Raw genomic sequence first — 25,479 nt, 5'->3', positions numbered from 1 at the left:
TTGTTAAATTAGCAAATTCTATATTGATTTTAGTGATATTTGTGTGGAATTAGATTGTATATATGTGAATTAGAACCAAATTGTTGAAGTTAGAAGCTTGATTTGGGTGTTCGGTGCTGAAAATCTTGGTGCTGGAGGCTTGAAGCTTGTGAATTGATAACTTTTAGGGTGTCCGAGAATTAGAGAGGAATCAGTCAAGGACTCCAGGTATAATTTTGGTTTCTCGTAGATAATATATAATGTTACGTGAAAACTTAGGCTAGTTGACCATGTGCTAAGTTGAACTAGATTGAATTGTTAAGGTTTAGTAAGTTTGGTGAACTTGTTGAGTTTGTTATAGTAATGTATTGATTATTGATATTGATGAGGTTTGATGATAATTGTTGATGATTGTGATAGTTGATGATGTTAGTAAATTGTGATGATGAAATCGATGGATAATGTTTGTAATTGGATTGAGGATTTTGAGGGTGTTGATGAGAATGTATGGATTGATGATGAGAGGTGTTTGGAAATAGGCGAATATGAATTTGAGACCATTGGGGTGGTTTTGGATGTAAAATAATTGTATATGTATTAAGGTTTTGAAAATTTAAGGGTTTTGGTGATTTTTGGTAAAAATAATTTTTAATGAACTTTGACGGATCATAACTTGAGCCTTGATTTTTGGATTTGAATGAAAATTATTTCAAATTAAAGATAATTTCAAGAGCTTTAGAACGGTATACATTTTGTGGAAAACAAAACTTTATAGAGGAAGTTATTGGCATCGAAAGTTATGTGCCAAAAACTGAATTTTCCTAAGTTGCTAAAAACCAGAAATTCTGGTGTGTGTGCGTACGCACAGACTAGAGAGTGCGTTTTGACTTGTGTGTACACACGAGGGGGTATGCGTATGCACACCCTGAGGATTTTGCAAGTGTGGTACACACTGTGATGCATATGCGCAGGATGGGAAGGTCACGCTGTTGCGTGCATATGAACGGCATGGTTCGTATACACACTTTAATGAAAGTTGGTGGTGCATGCATACACACACCTGGTACATACACACACCACTCTGTTTTATAGTAAAATTCTATTTTTCACTGTTTGACTTTCTCGACAAGCCTGTAAACTTCTGAAACCATTGTTCTGATCAAAATTCACCATTTTCGAACTGTTGACTATTCTCCTGATTTTCCAAACCTCTTTAACACTTGTTTAAGGTCTAGGAGTAAGCTTTTGAGTTTTAGAACAAGAGTGAATAGTTTAATTGAGTCAAGAGAATATTGAGGAGGATTTGCAGAGTGACAATTAAGTAATGAGATGTTGGTAATGTTGAGTAAGAAGTGAGTGATAAAGATAATGATAAGAATAAAAGAATGTAATTGAATTGAGATATGATTAATGTGGAGGTTGGCTATGAGGAAGAGGAAAGAGGAGGACTGAGTTTAATTATGAATTCTGAATGAATATAAAGGAATAATAATGAATTTGAGAATGAATGAGACATAATTAATGGCAATAATGATATTGATGAGTTGGATGTGGGGAAGGCGGTAGGGAGCTGATCCCTCGATCTTTTTCTCCCACATTTTCTGTGATTGTGATGTGTTAGATGTGAAGAAGGTGGTAAGACGCTAATCCCTCGATTAATTCCTCTACATTCTTTGCGATTGTGTTGTGTTGGATGTGAGGAAGGTGGTAGGGCACTAATTGTAACACCCTACTACATAGAGTCTTACGCTTAAGTCGTAAAATAGAGGTGGTCAGGTATTATGACCTCTAAAATAAAATATATACATAATATAGTTGAAAGGAATTTATATTCGAGGAGCTTTGAAAGAAAGTTTAAGCAAAATCGAGAAAGAAAAAGCGCAACGCCCGCGTGAATGTAAACTTAAGTACAAAGAAAGTAAAGACGTTTGCATATAGTACACTTAAATGATTGTTATTTTAAACATATTTCGCTAAGTATATTAGTGAAGGGAACTTTCGATCCCTAACCTTGCTTAAGACGAATTAAGATCAAAGAGATTTTTTTTGTTGTCTACAACAAAACCAAAGATTATGCTAGAGTATCTTTTGTTATGCAATCATGTTAGGTATATACTAAAATTAGTCGTTGAAATTAGTTATTAGTATAGAATATATATTGAAAATGAGTTAAAGTATACCTGTATTTATACATAAATACGTGATAATTGATTTTGGTGATTAATTTTAATGTATAAATAATATGTTTGCATGCCATGTGATACACAGCTTTAGGGGGTGACTACTGTATTGGGTACCATGAAAAAGGGAAGTTCTCATTTCTCAGCTCACTATCCTTTCAAATGAATGAAGAACTTGTTATTACTACTTAGTTTAAGTGGTTGACAATACACTATTCTGTCTCATGTTTTCGACTTCAATTGTTCCTTCTTAATAGAAAATTAACAATAAATAAAAAATAGAAAAAAAAAGACATACTTTGATACAAAGTCAAAACAAAATTTTTTTTTCTTCTTTTTTTGAGTAATTCTTCTCAATGTTCATCTTGTGAATAAGTATAATTTTATGATATTAAATTCCATTAAAGTGAAGAAATCGGTAAGATGAACAAGGAAAAATTTATTAATCCTTAAATTAAAATAATAATATAACATAATAAAAATTACAAATTCAATGATAATTTAACTCTCATTTGATCTTTTTCTAACTTTAAGTGTACTCAGGATTTTTGTTTAGTTTCATTGGTTTTTTTATTAGTAGTTTTCTGTTGTAACAAATCAGGGATGTTTGAGTTGAAGGCGACATACTCAGGGATGTGTGAGTTTAAATGTTTTTTATTCATATATTTGTTTTTTTTCCTGAACCTAATTTTTTTTCCTATACAATGAATATGAGAAATTATTTTTTGTTATGTAATATGACATAAAGAAACTTTTTAACATTAGTAATTAACATATATGGGATAATTTCAGTTTTTTGTTTAATGGAAAAATCTGCCTATATTGATTTAATTTGATTAATAGTTGACATTATGTTATATGCATACATAATGTCTTTTTTTATTTCTGTACTGAACATTTTCTGTGCGATTAATATATTTGATCGTGTTGAGCATTTTCTGTGCATCGCACGGATCATTCATTAAAACAATACTATATATATGCGTGCTCATAGTATGATATTAATGGTTGACATTTTATTATATGCATACATAATGTATTTTTTTATTTTTGTACTGAGTATTTTTCGTGTAATTAATATATTTTTTTACTGTGTTAAATATTTTCTGTGCAAATGCATGGGTCATTCACTAGTTAAAATAATGTTAAAGGTGTTATTGGATTTAATATTGAGGAATTAATGTGTGGGTATACATATATGGGTCAATCTACTGTACAGATTAATTTTCATACAGATATACAGATATTCTCTCTACCTACATCTTCTTCCCACACGTGTTGCTTAATTTTGCAGAATGGAGCAGGCTCTGAGCAGAACATGGGAGTTCATGAGAAGGGTTCGCTAAGTCGAGCCGGTGGGTTGAACAAGGAACGGGATTTCATTGTAGTGGGTTCCGTGAGTCCAGCTTTATGGGTTGGGCCTTATTGGTCGTTGGGAGTAGTTTCAGAAAATAAGATATTAAATACCAAAGTTGCGAGATCTGAATCGGTCAATGAATTAGTAAAATAACTGATTCATTGGTTCAATAGTTTAATCAAAATTCAATCGGTTTAATTAAATAATAATTAAAATTTAATATATAATTTTAAATATTTAAATTCAATAATTATTAGTCTAATAAAATTCAAAATTTTAAAATTTCACATAATATTCTACCACAAAAAAATTAACAATCAAATTTTCAACTAAATACAAGCACTAATCATCACTAATCAGTAATCATAAGAAAATCAGCAAGCAACAACATCATCATCATTTCAAAAAATTAGCAATTCAGAATAAACAAACATCAACAAAATCAGTATTATTAACTCAACAATTTAGAATTAAACTCAGCAACTCAAAATTAAACCCAACTCCAATTTAGAATTAAATAAAGGCACTAATCATCACTAATCAGTAATCATCAGAAAATCAGCAAAAAACCAACAACATATTAGCAACAATGAGAAATTATTTTTTGTTATGTAATATGACATAAAGAAGCTTCTTAACGTTAGTAATTAACATATATGGGATAATTTCAGTTTTTCGTTTAATGGAAAAATCTGCCTATATTAATTTAATTTGATTAATGGTTGACATTATGTTATATGCATACATAATGTATTTTTTATTTCTGTACTGAGCATTTTTTGTGCGATTAATATATTTGATCGTGCTGAACATTTCCCGTGCATCGCACGGATCATTCACTAAAACAACACTATATATATGCGTGCTCATAGTATGATATTAATGGTTGACATTTTGTTATATGCATTCATAATGTTTTTTTTTTTAATTTTTGTACTGAGCATTTTTTGTGCAATTAATGTATTTTTCGATCGTGTTGAGCATTTTCCGTGCAAATGCACAGGAAATTTGATAGTTAAAATAATGTTAAAGGTGTTATTTGATTTAATGTTGAGGAATTAATGTGTGGCCGTGTGGGTATCTATTACTTGTATAATAGTCGTGGCTCATTAAGCCACGCGTCAATCCCTCAAAAACTCAATAAAAAAAATAAAATTGCGTGTAATGTAAACTTTTCTTTTTTGTTTTTGAAGGAAACGTAAACTTTTCATTCTTTAACTCATTGTCTCCCTCTATTATCTATCTATCTTTCGATTCAATCCGTCGCGTCCTCTCTTTCTCTTTTGAAACCCCGAATCCCCCCTTCTGCTTCGTTCTCTCCTCCATAGCCCACAAACTTATTCTGGTCCATATAATCGCTGCCCATCCACGCTCTCTTTATGGCTTTTCCTGCTTCTCAAAACCTCATTTCAGTAAGCCATATATCTCCCTCAGGAACGCCATCTCTTAAACACCATTTTCGTCAACCCCCATCTGGAAACCCTAACTTACCGAGCTGAGCGGAATCTTCGTCTCAGATCACAACCCAAACTCAAACCCAATTTCTGTCCCAAAACCCTAAGTTTGAAAATCTCTCTCCATGACTCCCTCTTTCTCTCGCTCTCGTCCCAACCCAAACCCAACTTCTTCGAAAAATGTTGGAGAGGCGGCATTCACTTTTCGACGATTCAGCACAAGCAACGGCGGATCTGGACTGCAACGCGATGACGTGCGATGAGGGAGTGAGTAGACAAGCGATGGTCAGACAGGAATGACGCAACGTCGAGCGGCGGGAGAATGAGGTCTCAAACAGGGGAAATGGACTATAATGGGTACGAAGAGGGCTTGAGGGGTAGTGGCTTCTCTCTCTGAGCCGGTGAGAGTGACTTCTCGGTGATATGTTCTCTCTCTCTCTGTCTTGCCGACTGTCTCTGACACTCTCGGTTGCGGTGAGTCCTGGAGCAAGTGCTTGCTCACCTGAACACAGATTAGATCTCAGATTTTTTGTTGCAAATAATTATAAAATAACTATTTTTTTAAGTATGATTTGTTAGTACATGGAGATTATAAATCAAGACCGTGTTTTCTAGGGTTTTTTCTATTGCTCCAGGTGTCGAAGTGGAGGTGCCGTGCGAGGATCGGCTTATTGTGCCTTGGGGTAGGTATGTAAGTGTTTTTGGAATCTGTTATTGCTGCTTGTTCTTTCATTTCTGATCATGATGTTCATATGATTTTTTTAATGTTTGTTGTTGGCTGCAGATGGTGAGGAGTGACCGATTTAAGATCGGGCAACATTGCAAGAACAATATCTGCATAGAAGGATTGTGAAGGAAGATCTCACAGAAATCTCCATTGAGATTATTGAAAGCTGTTGACAATGGCACTCGCTAGGTGTTTAATAAAAATGTTTCTTTTTTTATTTGATTTTTTGTAATTGTTATTTGTTTGTTTAATGCGTTGGTTTGTTGGATGATACTCTCTGCGAGGATTGGAAGGGCTGAGATGGCAAGGCCTCTACTTTGGTAAAGGTCTTGATTTTAACTATTTGTGTGATCTCTTCGGATCTGTATCATTATCATAATCTGAGAAAAAAGAAATTGATGTCATGACTTTAGCTTTGGTTTCCTTAAGAATTTTTTTCCCTTAAAAAGAAAAATATATTGCTGCTTGGGTTAAAAAAAGGAAGTTAAATTTTTTTGAATTCTGAACTGATTTGATGAGAAATTTTGGATTAAATTTACTGTTTTGTCATCTATGATGGAATAGGTATGTAAGAGTTTTGGGTTCGTTTAATTTGAATTTTTTTGGAATCTGTTATTGCTGTTTGTTCTTTCATTTTTGAGCATGATGTTCGTTTGATTTTTTTAATGTTTGTTGTTAGTCGCAGATGGTGAGGAGTGACATATTTAAGATGGGGCAAGATTGCAAGAAGAGTATCTTTATAGAAGGATTGTAAAGGAAGATATCAGGAAAATCTTTATGACAAATCTGAATGTAAGTTTATCTCCTCGGATATGTATCATTATCATAACCTGAGAAAAAAGAAATTGATGTTATGACAGACCTGTATCATTGTCTTGTGTATAATTGACTGTAACTTTGGTTTCCTTAAGGATTTTTAATTAAAAATAAAAATATATTGCTGCTTGGGTTAAAAAAGAAGAAGTTTAATTTGTTTGAATTCTGAACTGATTTGATGAGAAATTTCGGATTAAATTTACTATTTTGTCATATGTGACGTGTTAAATGTGCAATTTTAGGTTCGTGTCATTCTTATTATCCATTTGTTTTATAGGTGGCTTTATTTTTCTTTTAGATCTATATGAATTTAGTGTTATTTTAGTTGCAATCATTTTTAATATATGGTTATGTTTATTGATCAATTGTGTTTTCTTTTATTTTGGTAAAGGAATTGACCTTAGCTTTGTGTTGCTTAAGGATTTTAACTTTAAAATAAAAATGCCTTGCTACTTGATTTAACAAGAAAGGAAGAATAATATTTTTGAATTTTGAACTGCTTTGACGAATATTTTTGGATTAAATTAACTATTTTTTCATCTGTGATGTGTGAAGTGTGTAACTTTTGGTTGGTGTCATTGTTGTGATGCATTTGTTTAATAGGTGCCTTTTCATTTTGCTCTAGCTCTATATGAATTTACTGTTATTTTAGTTGCAATCATTTTTTATATGGTTATCTTTATTGATCCATTTTGTTTTTTTAGGATTTTGTTCGATGTGTTTTGAGTAAATACACATGAACTAATTGTTCATTGTTTTTTCCCCTTTATGTTGAGGTCCAACTATGCTAATCCTGAAGTTCCACTCTTGAAAAGTGGAGTCAGAAAGTCTACAAGAAGGTTAAGTTACTTTCTTTTAGATGTTTGTATATTAATTTAATTTGCTTAAGGGTTGACATTATGTTATAGGATAAAGTGTTATCTCTCACCATTTATTTCATAAGTGGGAGCAAGAGAAAATATGAGAAAGAAATCATTCAAGGGTGAGAGATCACACTTTATCCTTTAAATTGAAAATTCAAAATTTAGAGGATCCAAATTCAAAAAAAAAATACAAAAACTTAATTAAAAATTTAGTAAAATTATTAAAACTAACATAATAATTACCTTGATTTTATGAGTAGCATAATGCGTAGTAATTTTATGGTGCGAAATATTTCAATTGTATGAATATTAATTATTAGGCCTAATAAATCAAAGTGCAATTTTATCTCTCAAGCGAAAAAAAATTAGAAGATAAAATAGATATTTTTTTTTTGTTTCCCATGGTATTCTCCAACCCAACAGATTAAGGACTAATTTTATTTCGAACCCCCGACACATGCTTAAGCAAACGAGTGAGCTGACCACTCGATCAACCTAAGTTGGTTGATAAAATAGATACCTTAATCGATAGGAAATCAACGTTCTCTTTTTGTCTTTGGAATCAATTTAATTTGGTGGGTGCAATAAGTTCCTATCTGAAGCTAATTAATCAAGAACATGCAGAGATCAATCATATATACATGGGGTCAATAATCCTTTGTACAAATGTCAAAATAACCTCCATTAATTTATCAACATGCTTTGTTCTCGCTACTTGTGCATATATGTCTTATACCTTTCATAAAAGAAAACTAAAAAGTGCAGGTACTTTATTTTAGAACCATTCATCCATACCATTTGAACTAAGAAAACTTTACCGTGATATATATAGCACAATCTTAATTTTATTAGTTTCTATTTTGCATTTTTCAAAAAAGACATATATGTGTGAAAAAATACCGTATCCTCCACTAGTTTCTTGCACTTTGTTCTATAATTGTATCTTTCATGAAAAGTAAAAAAAAAAAAAAAAAAAAGTGCAGCCACTTTTGAGGACCATTATACAAATAAATAAATGTGACTCAATAATATATTGTGCTTGTGAGCTAAGAAAAACATAATGAAAAAGAGAAAGCTTTAATTTTACCATGTTATATATAAGACATGCTTATTAATTTTGAATCTCATACATGTATACATAAGTATTAAACTACTAAGTACGCATATATATAGTATTGTATTAGTGAATAACTCGCACGAAAAATGTTCAGTACGGTCAAAAAAATATATTAATCGCACGAAAAATATTCATGTACAGAAATAAAAAAATACATTATTATTATACATATAGCATAATGTTAATCATTAATCAAATTAAATTAATATATGCAGATTTTTTCGTTAAACGGAAAATTAAAATAAAACTCTTAATAAAAGGTCATTGGTTCATCACCAAAAAAAAAGTGATTGGTTGACTCCTAAAAATAAATAAATATGAATATAAATGGTTAGAATCAAAATTGCCAAGTTGTATTATTAATTGAAAAAAAAAATAGTAAACTTGATGTATTTGTTACAATAGAAAACTACTAATAAAGAAAAATCAATGAAACTAAATGAAAATCCTGAGTATACTTAAAGTTGGTCCTGCTTTAATTGCATCAATTCAAGTTTTTTAGTATTTCTGATTGAATTAGAAAAGTATTTCTTATAGAATTCTGTTCGAAAGACCTCTCAAGGAATCGCAGCGTCGTCTGGCTGCAAAATACGTCGTGTTCCCTGCCACAAATACTGAGCCTCACCTTGCAGCTGATAAGTTTCAAATTCAACCTATAGCTCTTCAGGAACCTGTTGAGCCTGCAGTGCCCGTTCCATTGCTTGAATCCAATTGTCCGCATCAGTGGGATTTGAGGTTCTCCTGAAGGTCGGAGGGTAAACTTTCAGAAATGTTGCAAGCGTCATAGGGTCATCCTCATTATTATTGTTCCCGTGATTACCCTGGTTTATCTGATAACCCAGTGCCTTGACTGTCGCCTGCATAGCTACAGCCATAAAGTCTACTGGATTATTCCCTGTTGGGCCAGGACTAACGGTGCCTATCCTACCTCTACCTCGCCCATGACCGCGTCTGCGAGTCGACATCTGGTCCTCATATACACCAAACAAGTGATATTAAGTTGATCAGTCTCAATATCACAGGTCTAATGCTTTAAGTTCCAAATGCATGCTCACAAACGTTTATGCCATATATATCAGTCAGATATCCTAATAGCACATAGACACATATACAGAGAATGCACAGAAGCATAATCAGTTCGTCTTTCAGGCTCTATAGGAACGAACTGCTCTGATACCATAATGTAACACCCTACCATATTGAGCTTTACGCTTAAGTCGTAAAATAGAGGTGGTGTGGTATTACAACCTCTACAATATAATGTATACATATAATAGCAGAAAGATTATAATATACTAGGAGCCTTGAAGAGTAGATGAAATAAAAATCGCAAAATAAAAGCGCAACGCTCAAGAAACGAGTTAACTTGCGTGCTAAGAAAACTATAACTATCACACATAAGATAATAAAATTAAAGTAGGAATAGAGTGTCAAAGATACAAAATAACAAGCTCCTAACTCTGCCCGCGAAGTCAAGGCTGGTCGGAGAATATTTACACACACACACACACACACATATATATATATATATCCAAAACCCAAATGTACATAAACAAAATCCTGTCTCTCTATAAACCTCTAAGAGGATAAAAAAGAACAAGTTATGCAGAGAGAAAGCTAAGTACATATATATACATCACTGTACAACAAAATAACCCAGTAACCACTTCGCTTCAGGAGTCCAGACGCCTAATGAGATGCCTCTCGACCTGCATCTGAAAAACAACAACATAGTATGGGGGTGAGAACCAGAGGTTCTCAGTATGGTAAAGGTGCCACACACATAATATATAAGGTCTTGGGAATGACAGAGACAATCCTAGAATGCGAACACTCAGATTATAGAGCTTAAAGTATTAAACAGAAGACATAAAAGGTGGTTTTCTAATACTATCTAAGCCTAACTTAACTTAATCTTAAATCTAAGTCCCATATTGCCATTCCTCTATACCTCCATCTCCGTCAGCATTTCATAGACAAATAAACAGTTAAAAGCAAACACAAGAAGGTTACAAGTACTGCAGGTAGCAAATATACACTTAACATAGTAAATGCACTTAGGCAAACCCAGTTAGAGCACAAACAAGTAATTCAAGTAATATGCACATAATGCATGCCTGTCCTATGGCTAATGAGCTCATCTGTCGGTTATACAGCCAACCCGACAAGTTCAGTTTGCTAAACCATTGGACTGTCCCCTGACGTGCATCCCCATGAGTCTATGCATAGCTTTTCTCATATATATATCAAATCGCTCAATGGGGGTACCATTCCTGGGAATTTATAAGTGCCCGGTCACCCTTATGTCGTAGGGTCAACAGAGTATCGAGTTTTTAACCTGGTACACGTGGTGGTAAGCTGCGGTACTTTACCTAGGGAATCTCGTATCTCAGATCATTTAATCATTCAAGCCAAGTATCATACAATATCATTCATTTGATTATCAAGCCAAGTATTATACATGATCATCCGTAACATTTCATAATCAATTCATCACTTTTCAGCTTTACTTTACCTCTAAGTTATCCCCATTTCCTAACTTCATCTGACTATTAGGTTTAATACTTTTATTTATGACTAAAGGAATGAAAATAGAGGTTTAGAAGTCTGAAATACAATTTAAAATGCTGAAAATCATGTTTGCTAAAATAGGGGCCACGTGTACGCGTGGCTTACGCGTGGGCCATGCGTACGCATCGCCAAAACCCATGCCTCGCGTATGCGTGGGCCACGCGTACGTGTGGGCCATGCCTACGCGTGGACGTACGTTCTTTAAAAAAAATAATCAACCAGAAAGCTGCATTACCATGGAGTGTTCAGCTGTATAATCATATATTTTACACCAAAACTTCTGACAGGCATACCTCAATCATTTTAAATCGTTTTTCTTCCGTTCTTCGAACGGCATAAACTTCACGAATCCAATTTTTATTTAAAATAAGTTGGAATCAATTTAGGGTTCTCGAAGCAAAGTTATAGCTCACCGAAGTTTGGCCCAAAACCAAAGTTTTGCAATTTCCCCCAAACCTCATTTTCATTCTAAAAGTTTCATTCTATTCACTTACAAACCTACCAATTCAATACAACATACCCTTCATCAATCACCATAACAATCACCACAATAATCATATTTTCAAATCATCAACAAATTCATCAAATCACCACTAATTATCAAGCATCATCAATCATAAATTTACATCCTCAAATCTATAATCAACAAACTATTCAATTCACTAACTAGTTAACAAACACCAAACCAAAACCAACTAGTTAACAAGATGCTAAGCAATAATTATATACACATCCATTCCAACCTATCCTATGATCATCTAGTCTAAGTTTTCACAGAACATTATATATTAAATGTAAGAAACCTAAACCATACCTTGGCCGATTTTCTCGTAGTGATAAAGGCAACTTATTTAAAACAAACACAGCCCTTCCAAAGTTCAATAAACACTAGGCTCAACTTCCTCCAAGTTCCAATATTCACAATTTCAAGCTCCAATTATTTATTCATAACATAATATAGACACTTATAACACATATATACCCAATTTAATACTCAAAACATAAATTCAGTAAAATTAAAATAGAATTATAGTATCCTCACCTTACTCAAGCTTCACATAAGCAAGAGTAAACGTTTTCCTCAAGCTAATTGGATCCTAAAACATCAAAGAGTAAAGAAATTCAATATCTCCACTTAATTTTTTCAAAAATTGGGGAAGAAGAGGCTGAAGTGAATAAGAGGGTTACTTATGAAATTTTTCTAGTAGAAACATAGAGCTCGATGTGGTGGTCACGTGGCCGCAAACGGTGCAGCGATCGGAGCTCGGACGGAGGAGTTACGGCATTTTGAATTTTGCCGTAAGCGTTAGGGTTTCTTCATTCTTGTCCCCTGCTTGATGGCTTTTAGAGTTTTTGCTGAAATGGGGGAAGAGAGAACCTTGCTCACTTAAATGTGATGGGCCGGTTGGGCCCACGGACTCAGTTTGGGCCCAGTTCAACCAGTTCAGTCTATTCGGTTCAATCTTGGACCGATTTCTTCGAATTTAGTGTCAAAATTTTCGTTTCGATGAGTTCTATCCTAATTTAATATAATATTCTAATTTCAAATCTTCTCTATTAAAAACTAATTTATTAACTAATTATCTACTAATCCAACGGGATTTACACTAAACATGATGATTGTGACCTCGACATAATTCTGTATATATATATATATATGTATACCCACACGGCCACACATTAATTCCTCAACATTATATCCAATAACACCTTTAACATTATTTTAACTATTGAATGACATACTTTCAATTTGCAGAAAAATATTCAGTTAATTATAATATTTTTTATACTAAAAATGACTTAATTAAAAAGTTAAAAATAATGTAAAAACTTAACTAAAAAAAATGTATAAAAACCTAATTAATTATAAATTTTGTATAACTATAGAGATCAATATATAGAATAATTAAACCAAAAATTAATTATTAAGTCGTTATATCTGTTAGTTAATTACTTAATTAGTAACCATTCAATTCTATCTAGCTATCATCAATTAGTAGTACCAAAATATATGTATATTTATCTTTTAATTCACATTGATTATTCCTATTATGGGTTCATTCCTAACATATTCATAGTTAGATCTATAAAAAAATACAAATTCTAGGAATAGAATATCATTTGGTATTACAAATACTACTAACGGCGTCTTCCCTATCGCCTTATATTTTAGTTCAAATATTTATAAACATCTATATATATTTATACTTTTATAGGTATAATTATCTGAGCATTATGCTAAGTAAGGGGAAATAGAAAGTAGTTAAATAGTTATTAGATGAAAGTGTTGTTTCAACTTTCAAAAGCAAAACTTGTAATAAGTGGCAGCAAAGCACACATTATAATGAAGTAAACTTTTTTTTTTTTAATTTGCTTTATATATGATCCACAAGTTCTAAAGCTGCATGCAAATATCTCCACAAACTCTATAGATAGTTCCTACACCAGCTAGCAATAATAGCAGAAAAGGAACTTCATGCAACGCTAAAAAAAGTGACCAAATTGTCTCCTACCAAATGTGGTGAAAAATCTCTCATATCAATATCACAAGAGAGAAATAATGATATACCTGAAAAAAGAGAATGAATTCTTTTCATTTTTTTAAAATTATTTGGTAAATTGTAATTTCTTATTTTACACCCTTTAAATAGGATTAAGAAAAAATATATAAGAAAATATTGAATGACAAGAGATTACATTTTATCAAACAATTAAAAAAAATTGAAAGAATCTACTGAGTACTTAATATTACACATCTAATATTATAACTGTTAGAAACAAGAGACTAAACTGGAGAAAGGATTTGTGTGTATATTCAAGTTGTATAGAATGATATGATATAAAAGGGTATTTATAGGTACTAAGAGAATCGTAATAATAAAGACGTAATCTCCTACAATAAATATTCAGATATACTAAATAATACTAATTGATCCTAATTATATTCTAACATGGAAAAATTATTGTAAAGGACCATTAGGAAGATTTAATTATTAAAAAGGAACTTTAATATTAAAATTATTAAGAAGGACCAAATCTTTTTATAATATTTAAGAAGAAGAACCAAATCTTTCTATAAAGAAATAAATATATCTTTAATTATTTTTTATTTATTTTTTATAATTTTTCCTTAAATAATAAAAATTACTAAAATAATAATAAAAAATAAAATTTTAATAACATTTTTACTAAATATTATTTTCTAAAATTTTAAATTAATAATTATTCTTCAGATACTTATACAATAATACTTATTTCGTGTTATGTATTATAGTAAATTGAGTTTATGAACTGATTCAATTTATCATGTATTTTCTATAATAATAAATTGAATTGGATTGATTAGATTTATTAAAGAATGTAGTGCAGATATAATTTTTCACTTGTTTTAATAAATTAAAATGGCCTAATTTGATTTATTTAGATATTTTATCTTATTAATAAATTGAATTTATCTAATTTAATTTATATAGATATATTTAAAACAGATGTGTAATCAAATAATTTTATGTAGGACATCTGTATAATTTTAATTTCTATTTATTAACGTAAATTACCTTTGAATTTAGATCATGTTTTATTATTATAATTCAATGGCTAAATTAACATGAATGCTTTTTTTTTTTTTACCAAAGATAAGAGACTCGAACCCGCGACCTCTTAATTGAGTATGGGGAGACCTCTTAAAAAAAATTAACATGAATGCTATACCCCAAAGAAAATATAAAATGCAGGGTCTCTAAAAATTATAATCTTTATGTTGATAAATTTTATTTCTCTTAAAATTTTAATAATTTTTATTTATTTTTTTATTTTGTGATCTTTACCCAAAGAGAAAAATAAAGCTAAAAGATCAGAAAAGTCAAAAAATAAATAAATAAATAATAAAAATTACTAAAATTTTAGAAAAAAAATTGTTAATATAGAAATTATAAAAAATAAATAAAAAATAATTAAAGATATATTTGTCTCTTTATAGAAAGATTTGGTTGTTCTTCTTTAATATTATAAAAAGATTTGATCTTTTTTAATAATTTTAATATTAAAAGTCTTTTTTAATAATTAAATCTTTCTAACGGTCCTTTACAATAATTTTCCCTTCTAACATCCTCCTCAAACTCCAACTTGAGTTTAAAACTTATTTAAAATAACGAAATAAAGAAAAAAAAACTACATAAACTGATAAAACGGGTGCAGACGGAACTGTCAGAAGGAATCGCAGACGGAACTGTCGCTAGTCTGAAGGAAGCGCAGACGGAACTGCCGCTATCTGAAGGAAGTGCAGACGGAACTGCCGGAAAGAAACGCAGACGTAACTGCCACAAGGAAACGCAGACGAAAACGCAGACAGAACTGACACGAGAAAACGCAGACGGAATTGCTACGAGAGAACGCAGACGAAACTACCACGAGAGAACGCAGACGAAACTGCCACGAAAGAACGCAGATGAAACTGCCGAAAGAGAGCGAAAACTATATGATTTCTTCATGAGAATAGGTAAGCAGCGAATGACAATGGTGTTTGATCATTCGACTCGAAAAAAACACAAGACAGAAAAAATAGGCTAGTCGGTGAGGTGAAAAAGCATCAAAGGAGTGACAAAAGGAAAAGAAGAATGGCATAGAAAAAAATACAAAAACTACGGTGATTTCACCGCAAGGAAAACAACTTATCCTCTTCAAAGAGGATATCATAGCTCTGATACCATGTTAGAAATAAGAGACTAAACTGAAGAAAGAATTTGTGTGTATATTAAGTGTATTCAAGTTATCTAGAATGAAAGATAAAAAATATAATATTCTTAAACAAGAGACTAATATTTAAGATAAAAAATTTTAAAATTCTTAAAAATATAATATTTAAAACTTAATTAGAAAATCCAAAATTCAAACTCTATAAAAACTAATCTTTAGTAGCTTGATACTAAATTTGTTTAACAACCTGCTAAATATTAGTTGAAATTGAATGCTCATGTTTTGTTTGTTTATTTTTTTTTTATAATATAAAAGGCAACTTTTTTTTTTTATTTTCTTTCGTTCCTTATCAGATATTTTAATTAATTTTAAAAACAAAAGATATATGTATAAAAATAATGTACATAAAAGTTAGGCAACGGATTCCTTACTCCCACTTTTGTGTGGGAGTATCATTAACCATAGAAAAAATATTTACAAATAGAACCCCATTTTTTTATTTTTGAAAGAATAAATAATTAAATATTTGCCTCTTAAATTTTGTTGTTTTCCACATTCATCCTATTTTTTTTAATCTGAATTTAAAAAAAAAAAGACCAGAGCTCTGCTAGGGTTTTTACCCCCTACCTATCAACGTCGTTCCTTGTTTCTCCCTCTCCGCAGTAGCTCACTCTCTGATCTTCTCTCTGTGTCGTGCTCTTCTCTGATCCTCTCCATCCACGCAGTTGATCGTTCTGTCTTGTACAGTGCTTGTTTTCTGATTCTCGACGCCGTAATACACCGCCACCGCCACCGCTGCCGCTACACTCGGTCCACCACTTCATTGTTTTCTGTCACCTCTTTGTTTCTCTACGACTCTAATCTCTGTTCTTTTCCCTCCACCTCTGTCTCTGCGACCTACTTCTTTAAGGTTCCATTTTATTTTATTTTACTTTATTTCCTTTTCTATGAAAATTTTATGTGAATTTGAATGCTCTTCGTTGCCAGAGTATGCCTTCTGAGAAGTGTGCAAATGTCAGTTAGAATAGATGTTGCATTGGTCCCATGATTATCCTCTGTATGCATGATTTGCATGGTTGTTTCTTTGAGAGAGTTTGGGGGGTTAGCAGGGAAAGTGTGTATTAGACAATGATGTAGGATTGGTTACAAATATAGAGCTGTGCATTTCTCAGTTATAGATTGATACATTTGGCAGCAAACTTTTTCAAGTGCTTATGATATATGTTTTTTTTATTAATCAATAGCTTCAAGTGTTGTTTCCTAAGACATCAAGCACAACCTTCAACGTCTTAAGTCTTAACTTGTTCTTCACTACATAATTGTGCTTGCCTAAGTGTTGTTTTCTCTTTGAAAGAGAAATCACCATTTGATATTTTGATTCCATTATTTTTCCTAGAAGCATGAGCATAGCCTTATAAGTCATAAATATAAATATGGCTGGGATAAATCCTCACATTAATATCGAAGAATCTGAAGTGAATATTGTCATTGTTTAAGACTACAAGAAAATCTTTGGAATATTGAGAAAGATTTAAATTTATAAGAACTCAAATAGAGTTCTGAATAGTGAAATATTAATCTATTGTAGCATTTGAATATAAATGATTTTAGTTAAATGATTGCTGCTTATATATAACAGGGAAGACTCCGTAAGGACATGCATGTTTCTATTGGATTATGAGTAAATTTCAGAGATTGTATCATTAGAAAGTCAATGATGTTTCCAATTATGCTGATTTTCTAGGTAAAGTAAAATAAAATAAGGATGACTGAGGGATTGATTTTATCTCATGATGTCTTTTGTGAAACTTATCAGTTTAAACTTTTAGAAATTTTTAAATTTCTTTGTGCCTTTGTCCATGTAGATAAGATAGAATTTAAAGCACAGCTAGTTCCTTTATTTTATATGTAAAGATGGAGCCTTTTTGTTCTTTGTTAATCATTCTCTGAATTTCTTTTTTAAGATTTAGACTTTAGTTATTGTATTATTATAAACCTTCCTTTTGAGAACTGATATGTGCTTTTCAGGAAAACACTAAATGATTTTTTCAGGTCAAACGCTGTGAAGGATGTTATGTACTATGGCTCATGTACATTACCAGTCAGAGGAAGCTTGATGATCGGCTTGCTGCCTATGTGTGTGTATGCTTGTTAGGATTTTTCTCATTTTTCTTTATTTGCTGTAGCACTTCATAGCCTTTACACCAAATTATTATTGTGGTGTCATAATGTCTTTGACATTGTAACTTCATAAATTGTTATATTGATTGAATGAAAGATAATATTTTGCCTAGATGCTTCAAATTCATATGTTAACATTTGGATGTTTCAAAATAAACTATCTTTAGATCTCCGTGAAGTATGAATAGATATTGTACATCATCATAGTTCAAGAGAATTTTTGTTGGTTTGACTAATAAGTTGCTGACATGATAGAATATAGAAAAATTAACCCCATGATTGCTTATATATACAATTGCAAAAATAATTTGGCAAGTTGTACTTCACTAAAGGAATTGGTCTTAATCTTGTTTTGGCAAGTAATTAATCATGTTAATTTCTAAATGCAACACAAACAACAAATTACAATAGCTTAGACAAAGTTATGTGCTAGAACTAAAATGCTATGAAAAATAAAGAATTACAACAAAAATACAATAACACATATGAGTTTCAATTAGAAAAGAGAGGAGAATGAAAATAAATATGCATTCAATATTACGTTTCTAAAATTTAAATATTTCTAGAGTTTAAACTAACAAATTTCACAAAAGGCATCATAAGATAAAATCAATTAAATCCTTTCAATTTGTCCAAAATTACACAAGCCAACATAATTTTCCTTGACTGCTCCATTGTTGTATACCAATATGGTGGGCAGATTTTGATCCAGATATTATATTGACAAATTTTGTTGCAAGATATCTTGTGGCCAATTCTTTAATGCATTGTATCAAAATCCCACATTCAGCAATGTTGTCAAAAATAAAGTATAACAGACTTCAGCAACTAGCACAAGAAGCATAACAATAAAATTAAACAAATTTGGATCACCCAAGTAATTTTTCTGAGATTGGAAACAATTAATCATATCTTTTTTTTAGATTTAATAGGATAGACAAATTTTTTTATTATGTATTTTTCATTTCTCTTATTGTGAATCACTTTTTCATTATCCTAGAAAGAACTTACTCATAATTATAATTAAACCTCAAAATCATTAGTGTTATTTATCTTATTTTTCTTCTTTATTTTTTAATGATGAGCTCTTCTTTATTAAAATAAAAAATAACATGTATAGTACATATTTCACAACTATACAAATATTTTACTTTCTATACAGCAGCACTTGCCCGGTTGTAAATCACTAAACCATTTAATATTGTATACCACTAAACCATTTACTTGCACAATTTCGTACAATTTCGTACTAGTAAACTACTATCATTCAGACAATCAAACCAAATCAATGAAAAATATAACTAGCCACATTACTAAGCACATTAATACCATAACTGCACAAGTATATGCAAATAATTTGAGTTTTGTATTTAATGAAATTGGAAACAAAACAGGAATTTATTGCTTCTAATTAGTCCAAACAAATAAGTAGAGCCTAGAATTGGCTCAATGAAACAGCGCATTATATATATATAGTTGTAATTGTAGCTGTAACAATATACAGTGCAATCTGAAAATATTATCATGTTGCCACTCCACAAACTTTTACCACGAAATCCAATGCAATGTATAAGATCAAAACTCAGAATGCCATTATTGGAAGTAGTCATGTAGACAACTCATGCAAATATCGATTACCTCTAATTGGTAAATCAAGAACCAAAATTATAAGCCTTCAATATAACCTTCACGCAATCAAATTGCCATGCTAAGCTCAGCAGTCAGCGGGGATCCAAGAATGATTCAGCAATCAACATTCAGGAATCAGGAACGTGTCTGTGTAGGTTTACAATTATTTAATGTACACTTAAGTGCCATTTGTTGAGTTTAAATGAAAATAACAATTAACACTTAATTCATGGCCTTTTTATATACTTTACTTAAAATAACTCTACCACATTTAAAAAGAAAAAAGAAAATCGAACTAAATGATACAAAAATAAATTACAGGTATTGAACGTGTTCCTAAAGGCCATATATTTACACTCAAAACATCATACATTTCCTAGAACTACAATTTCTACTTGCTTCTTCCTGTTTACATATGCAATCTGGCATGGAAACGTATAAAGAGAAGCACTAGACTTTTTCAACTCGATGCCCTTTGATCACTATGATGAAGCATGTCTTTCATTTGTTGTTTGAAAACTTTCCACATGCATAATTATGCATAAATTAAAACATCAAGTTATGAGAATGGAAATTATCGATATTGTAAGTAACTTAAGGATGGTTGGCAGCCTGGAAGAACAGTAACATCAACATTTATAGAAATAAGTGATAAATAACATCAAATTCGTTTTGAGACAAGCATCCAAATCAATAAAAGGATGAAATGTTATCTTCTAAACTGTGCCATTAGTCATAATAAGTTAATAGCCACTGGCTAAGCATTAGTGTGTCTTGAGAAAGGAGTTCTAATCTGCCTGAAAAGGATAAAATCAACCAAATGTGTACGCAGCAATTATTTTTAATAAATATTAATAAACCTCAACAAAAACATAAACATAACATTATCTATCTATAAAGCATTGCAGGAAAAAGCCAAGAATGAAGAACAAAGATTGTCCAATGTCTTCACATATCCAGAATAAAAGACAACCAGAAGCGTTACTCTAACCCATGGCAAGGTTGCATAAAATCAATGATAAACATTTAAAGATTATTACCATCATTGGAGTTAAAGAATGTATCTCTATTTAACAGTTTAAATTTTTGAAACATAATTTTAGAGTCTCTATCACTGAGTAGGATCTCATGAAGGAGCTTTTTAATCAATTATGTTCCTCTATTCAAATATACCTTTAAGGAAAAATAGTTCACATCAAGAAGGCATGCAAAGGCAATTACATTGCTAGAAGCAACAAGAAACTTCTAAAACCAATGCTAACCATAATGATAATTATTCAACCATCCCTGTTTCATCATATTATACTAAATGTATTACCAAACACATTTCCTTTAGTGTTCCTAGTGTTTTAGTAAAGGACCCTTTTTTCATGAAAAGGCAAGCCTTTCTATTCTAAAATAAAGAGATTAAAAAAATAAAATATTAAAATTCACTTCAGAGATGATAAATATTGAAAAAAATATAGTATAGTCACTGCTACTCAAACTTGGATTCACTGTCCTCTCCTTTTTACCTCTTAAATGCATGTATGTGAAGATCATGTTCTGGTTTCTACTTCTTGTCCACCCTTAATCTGCCATTGAAGTAAAGTAGTTATTTTATTTTCTTAAGCTCCAACTATTTAACAGAACTTAGTAAATGTCTTACAGTCATCTATCTTCTTAATCTAGGGGTAACTTATTTATCTCCTGAAGTTTTATTTTACTGAAAATTTCATGCATTTAAGATAAATGGCACATTTAAGAACAGAGTGATTTTATGTTTTTCCTTAAAATTTTCATAGAAAAGGAAATAAGTCAAATAAACATAAAATGGAACCTTAGAGGAGTAGGTCGCAAAGACAGAGGTTGAGGAAGAAGGACAAAGATCAGAGTCGTTAGTGAAGAATAGAGACAGAAAGGCGACAAAAACCAGTGAAATGGTGGACCCGAGTGTTGCGGTGCGGCGGCCGAACCCTGTTGCGGCGGAGGCGTGTTGCGGCGGCGACGATCAGAGAAAGAGCGAGACTGCGGATGGAGAGGATCATAGAGCAAGCAACAGTAAGTGAAAGAGGGGCAAAAACCCTAGTAGAGCAAGCACGGTGGAGAAGAGAACGAGTAACCGAGGAGGGAGAAAAAGAGAGAATGACGATGGTGATTGAAAGAGGATTGTTAGATTTTTCTCTCCCTTCTTTGAATTTGCAATCAAAAGGAAAAGGAGAAGAAATGTCTAATACAAATAAATTGAGGGGTCAATATTTAATTATGAATATTTTTTAAAATAAAAAAATGGGGTTCAATTTGTAAATATTTTTAGGTGGGTTAATGATACTCCCACAAAACAATAGGAGTAAGGAATCCATAGCCTAAAAGTTATGCCTATAACATTACTCTTATCCAAACCAAAGAGTTATAACTCAAATGACACAATCTTTTTATACTCACTTAGAAGCAACGGGTTCAAGTTTCACTCTTTAACTTTTGAAAAAAAAAAATACTCTTATCCAAATTAAATAAATAAAGAAAAATAATGCAAATTAAAAAACAAATTGAACAAACCAAGTCAGAAAGCATGGTTGTTTTACTTTTTTTAAGTTATTACAATAATTTTTTATTATTAGTATTGTCTTATTGGAGATAATTCTATTCGAATATTTGAGATTTGCAGAAGTTATAGTCTTTCCACCACCAACTTTTTTTATTTAACAAATACATAAATATAGTAATAGTTGGTAAATAAATAGCACTAACTTTTTTTATACTAAAATACATCTTTTTTTTTTTCCGATCTAGAACTTCTCGCTCCATTAGTAGCAAAATGCACAAAAAAAGAAACCAATCTTGGGCAATAAAAAGGTTAGTAGTCTAACAAAGCTCATGGGCTTTTATAAGCCCATAATGGCAAACGTGACCAATTAGAAGCCCAAAATTTTAACCAAACAAAAGAAGCCCAAATATTAATATAGCCCTTTAGTAAGTAGAAAAATCCCTTTGACCCAAAAAAAAAAAAGAAAAACCCTAATAACCAGAACTGAAAAACCCTCTTTTCTTCTGCTTGCTCCTTCTCCAACTCGTTTCATCGCCATCGAACGCAGAGAAACCCGCCACCGCGAGTTCCAAGGTTCGTTTCTTCTTCCTTCGTCTTCGTTTCCACTATGGTTTTTTCATTTACCATTGAGATGGTTCTGTAAAATGAATGCAATGGAAATTAGGGAATCTGGGTCAGCTTGAAAATGTTAACTTTTTTGTGATTTTTGTTGTTGGGTACGTCACAGTTTTTTGCTGAAGCTAGAAGAGTAGTATAATGGGGAAGAAGAGAAAGCATAGTGAGACTGCAGCTGTGGCCGTTCCCAAAAAGGATGAAGCTGCTCCAGAGAGACCAGCAAGGACACTTTTGGGTTGGAAGGATAAGAGTGAAGTCAACGGTGATGATTCTCAAGTCAAGGATGTTGAACTTGATGATTCACCTATATTCAGGAACAAAGAGAAGGTTTTGGTCACTTGCTCTAGGCGTATCAATTTCAGGTACTACCACATGCCCTCCATGTGCTTGTAGAAAAGTTTCTATGATCAAAATGTTGAAGAAGATCTTTTTTTTTTCCCGGGAATTGTCTTTTTTTTATTAGTTTTTTTATAAATGATATGGAAACCAAATATTTGATTTTTAGGTACCGGCACTTGATGTTGAATGTGGTCTCGCTTTTGCCTCATTGTAAGAAGGACAACAAAGTTGAATCGAAGGAATCTAAAGGGGCCACATTGAATGAGCTTGTTGAGCTAAAAAATTGTTCCTCTTGTTTGTTTTTTGAGGTATTTATTTCACAAACGTTTTCATTACCAATCTGTTTAAATTAGGTTCCTTGTGGTTATGCTATGCTGCTGTTTGCTAGAAAAGTATATGGTTCGTGTCTATAGGGTTCTAAGTAGGTTTTTACTTTTTATTGGTCACATCATTCAGATGTAATATGCGATTGTGCAAAATTTTGCATTTTTATGACTTAATATAGGCAACTTGATGCATTCTGTTTACGGTCTTACTTCCCGTTTTCTATATATGAATTCCAGTGCAGGAAGGGAAAAGATCTTTATCTCTGGATGGCAAAATGCCCCAATGGTCCGTCTGTGAAATTTTTAGTTAGCGCTGGTAATGTATATTTTTCTTATCTCGTTTGATTATTTATATAGAGTTACATATATTACATGATGCTAATTTGCTCGCCATAATTGTTGTGTTCTGGACTCTGGGCTATGCACTTTGCTTTATGATTATTTGTGTTCTTCTATGTTCTTTTACTTTTCCGGTGCCGTTTTTCTTATCTCTGTTTTTTGTTCACTGGTTTCCAGTGCACACAATGGAGGAATTGAAATTAACTGGAAATCACCTAAAAGGTTCCCGCCCAATTTTGACATTTTCAACAAATTTTGAAAAAGATGCACATTGGAGACTCTTAAAGGAGATGTTATTACAGGTATTTGATTTGTTTCTTTCCTGTAAGTAGTATTTTTTTTATTGTCTATCTATTTTCAGCTGGAAGAAAGTTTTAAGAAATCTCCTAATAATTATTTCATATAAACACAAGGATTATTCTCAAAAAGTGTTTTACTTGCACCTTCAAGATGTATTTGTGATCTTATGGAGCAGTTGTCACAAATCTTCGAACATGCACTTTATTATTTCATACAGAAAAGTTTGATTACTGCTGACATACTCTTTCTTTCTTTTCTTCAGATATTTGAAACTCCAAAAGACCACAGAAAAGCTAAACCTTTCCATGATCACGTGTTTGTTTTCTCAATAGCTGATGACCATATATGGTTCCGGAACTACCAGGTTTGCCTTAAAATTATTTAAGATATTCCACTCGTTTAGTGTTTATCAGTTGACCACTGGATTAAGTCAGGAGAGAAAAGAAACTATACTCGATAAAGATGAACATGCCTTGCACATCATGTCACCACTTACCAATGCATTATTACAGGAATATAGTTTCCATGAATTTGATGGCATGATATATTGATCTAGTGATTATAATTTTCCATGTTTCCTAATGTATTGAGGTGTCTTAATAAGTTAAATGAGATAGAGGCATCATTTTCTTCATTTATATACGCATTAAACGAATGGTAGCTTGTGAGCATGATTTCCCTTTGCTTCCTGAGCCATGTTTCGCAAACTAAACTTTTCTTTTCCATGCAGATCGATGTTCCTCACAATGAGACAGACAAATTACCCCGAGGAGGCCTTGAACAAATGAATTTGGTTGAGGTCTGAAAATTTGTTTATTGTTATTTATGAATTGCTCTGTCAATTTATAATCTTCCTTTATTAACCCTTGTGCTCTAATTGCTTATTTAGGTTGGCCCGCGGTTCTGCTTGAACCCAATTAAGATATTTGGTGGCAGTTTTGGAGGGCCAACATTATATGCGAATCCATTCTACGTGTCACCAAATCAGGTACTAGCATGCTCTCCATCTATATTTTTTATAGCGAAAATAGTTCTATTGACACTGGTTATGTTCATGGCCTCACTGTATTGGTTTCTCGCAGGTTCGAGCATTGGAGAAACGGAAGAAGTCTGGGAAGTTTGCAAAGAAGGTCAAGGCAAAGACAAGGAGGAAAATGCATGAGATGTCTAATCCTCTGGAGCCCGATGAGTTTGCAGATATGTGGAAAGAGTGAAATTTTGGGAAAGTTCATGTTACCTCCTCTTCATCCAAGCATGAAATGCCAATTTTGAGTAAAATCTGTTTCTGTTTACCATCACATTATAATCTAAAAACATAGGTGGGTGCCTTTTTGGTTCTGTAATTTTCATGCCATAAATTCTTATGGTTACTGCTTATTGAGCATCCTTAGATATATTTATGTCATGTAATTCACTAATTCTTATGTAAGATTTTGGTTTGATGAAAAATAACACTTTCAGTCA

The 25,479-nt window shown here is 31.9% G+C and overlaps 1 protein-coding gene and 3 long non-coding RNA genes across 13 annotated transcripts; 3 read left to right on the top strand and 1 right to left on the bottom strand.

The window, feature by feature from the left end:
• The first annotated feature begins 4,700 nt into the window (after positions 1-4,700).
• Positions 4,701-18,052, top strand: LOC112744680 (uncharacterized). Of its 10 annotated transcripts, none has more exons than XR_003172875.2 (5): positions 4,701-5,444; positions 5,606-5,657; positions 5,755-6,023; positions 6,383-7,352; positions 17,812-18,052. It is a non-coding gene; the product is annotated as an uncharacterized lncRNA (long non-coding RNA). The 10 variants fall into 10 exon arrangements; XR_003172874.2 differs by having other exon boundaries at positions 17,788-18,052; XR_011871518.1 differs by lacking the exon at positions 17,812-18,052 and adding an exon at positions 9,031-13,433.
• On the top strand, positions 14,447-17,698 carry LOC140178383 (uncharacterized). Its single transcript, XR_011871522.1, has 2 exons — positions 14,447-16,669; positions 17,399-17,698. It is a non-coding gene; the product is annotated as an uncharacterized lncRNA (long non-coding RNA).
• Positions 18,053-19,365: 1,313 nt separating the features above from the next.
• LOC112744682 (uncharacterized) lies at positions 19,366-22,091 on the bottom strand. The gene is made up of 2 exons (XR_003172887.3): positions 21,389-22,091; positions 19,366-21,143 (listed from the first exon to the last, which is right to left on the bottom strand). It is a non-coding gene; the product is annotated as an uncharacterized lncRNA (long non-coding RNA).
• A 336-nt stretch (positions 22,092-22,427) lies between these two features.
• On the top strand, positions 22,428-25,479 carry LOC112744679 (ribosome biogenesis protein BRX1 homolog 2). Its single transcript, XM_025794379.3, has 9 exons — positions 22,428-22,669; positions 22,824-23,073; positions 23,217-23,358; positions 23,614-23,692; positions 23,893-24,017; positions 24,278-24,379; positions 24,746-24,814; positions 24,905-25,003; positions 25,098-25,479. The coding sequence occupies exons 2-9, from the start codon at positions 22,853-22,855 to the stop codon at positions 25,227-25,229; spliced, it is 969 nt and encodes a 322-aa protein (XP_025650164.1). The 5' UTR covers positions 22,428-22,669; positions 22,824-22,852; the 3' UTR covers positions 25,230-25,479.

This window comes from Arachis hypogaea, chromosome 14 (genome assembly GCF_003086295.3).
Source record: "Arachis hypogaea cultivar Tifrunner chromosome 14, arahy.Tifrunner.gnm2.J5K5, whole genome shotgun sequence".
NCBI classification, from domain to species: domain Eukaryota; kingdom Viridiplantae; phylum Streptophyta; class Magnoliopsida; order Fabales; family Fabaceae; genus Arachis; species Arachis hypogaea.
Note: the sequence above shows the minus strand (reverse complement) of the source record. Positions and strands in the feature narration are given on the sequence as shown.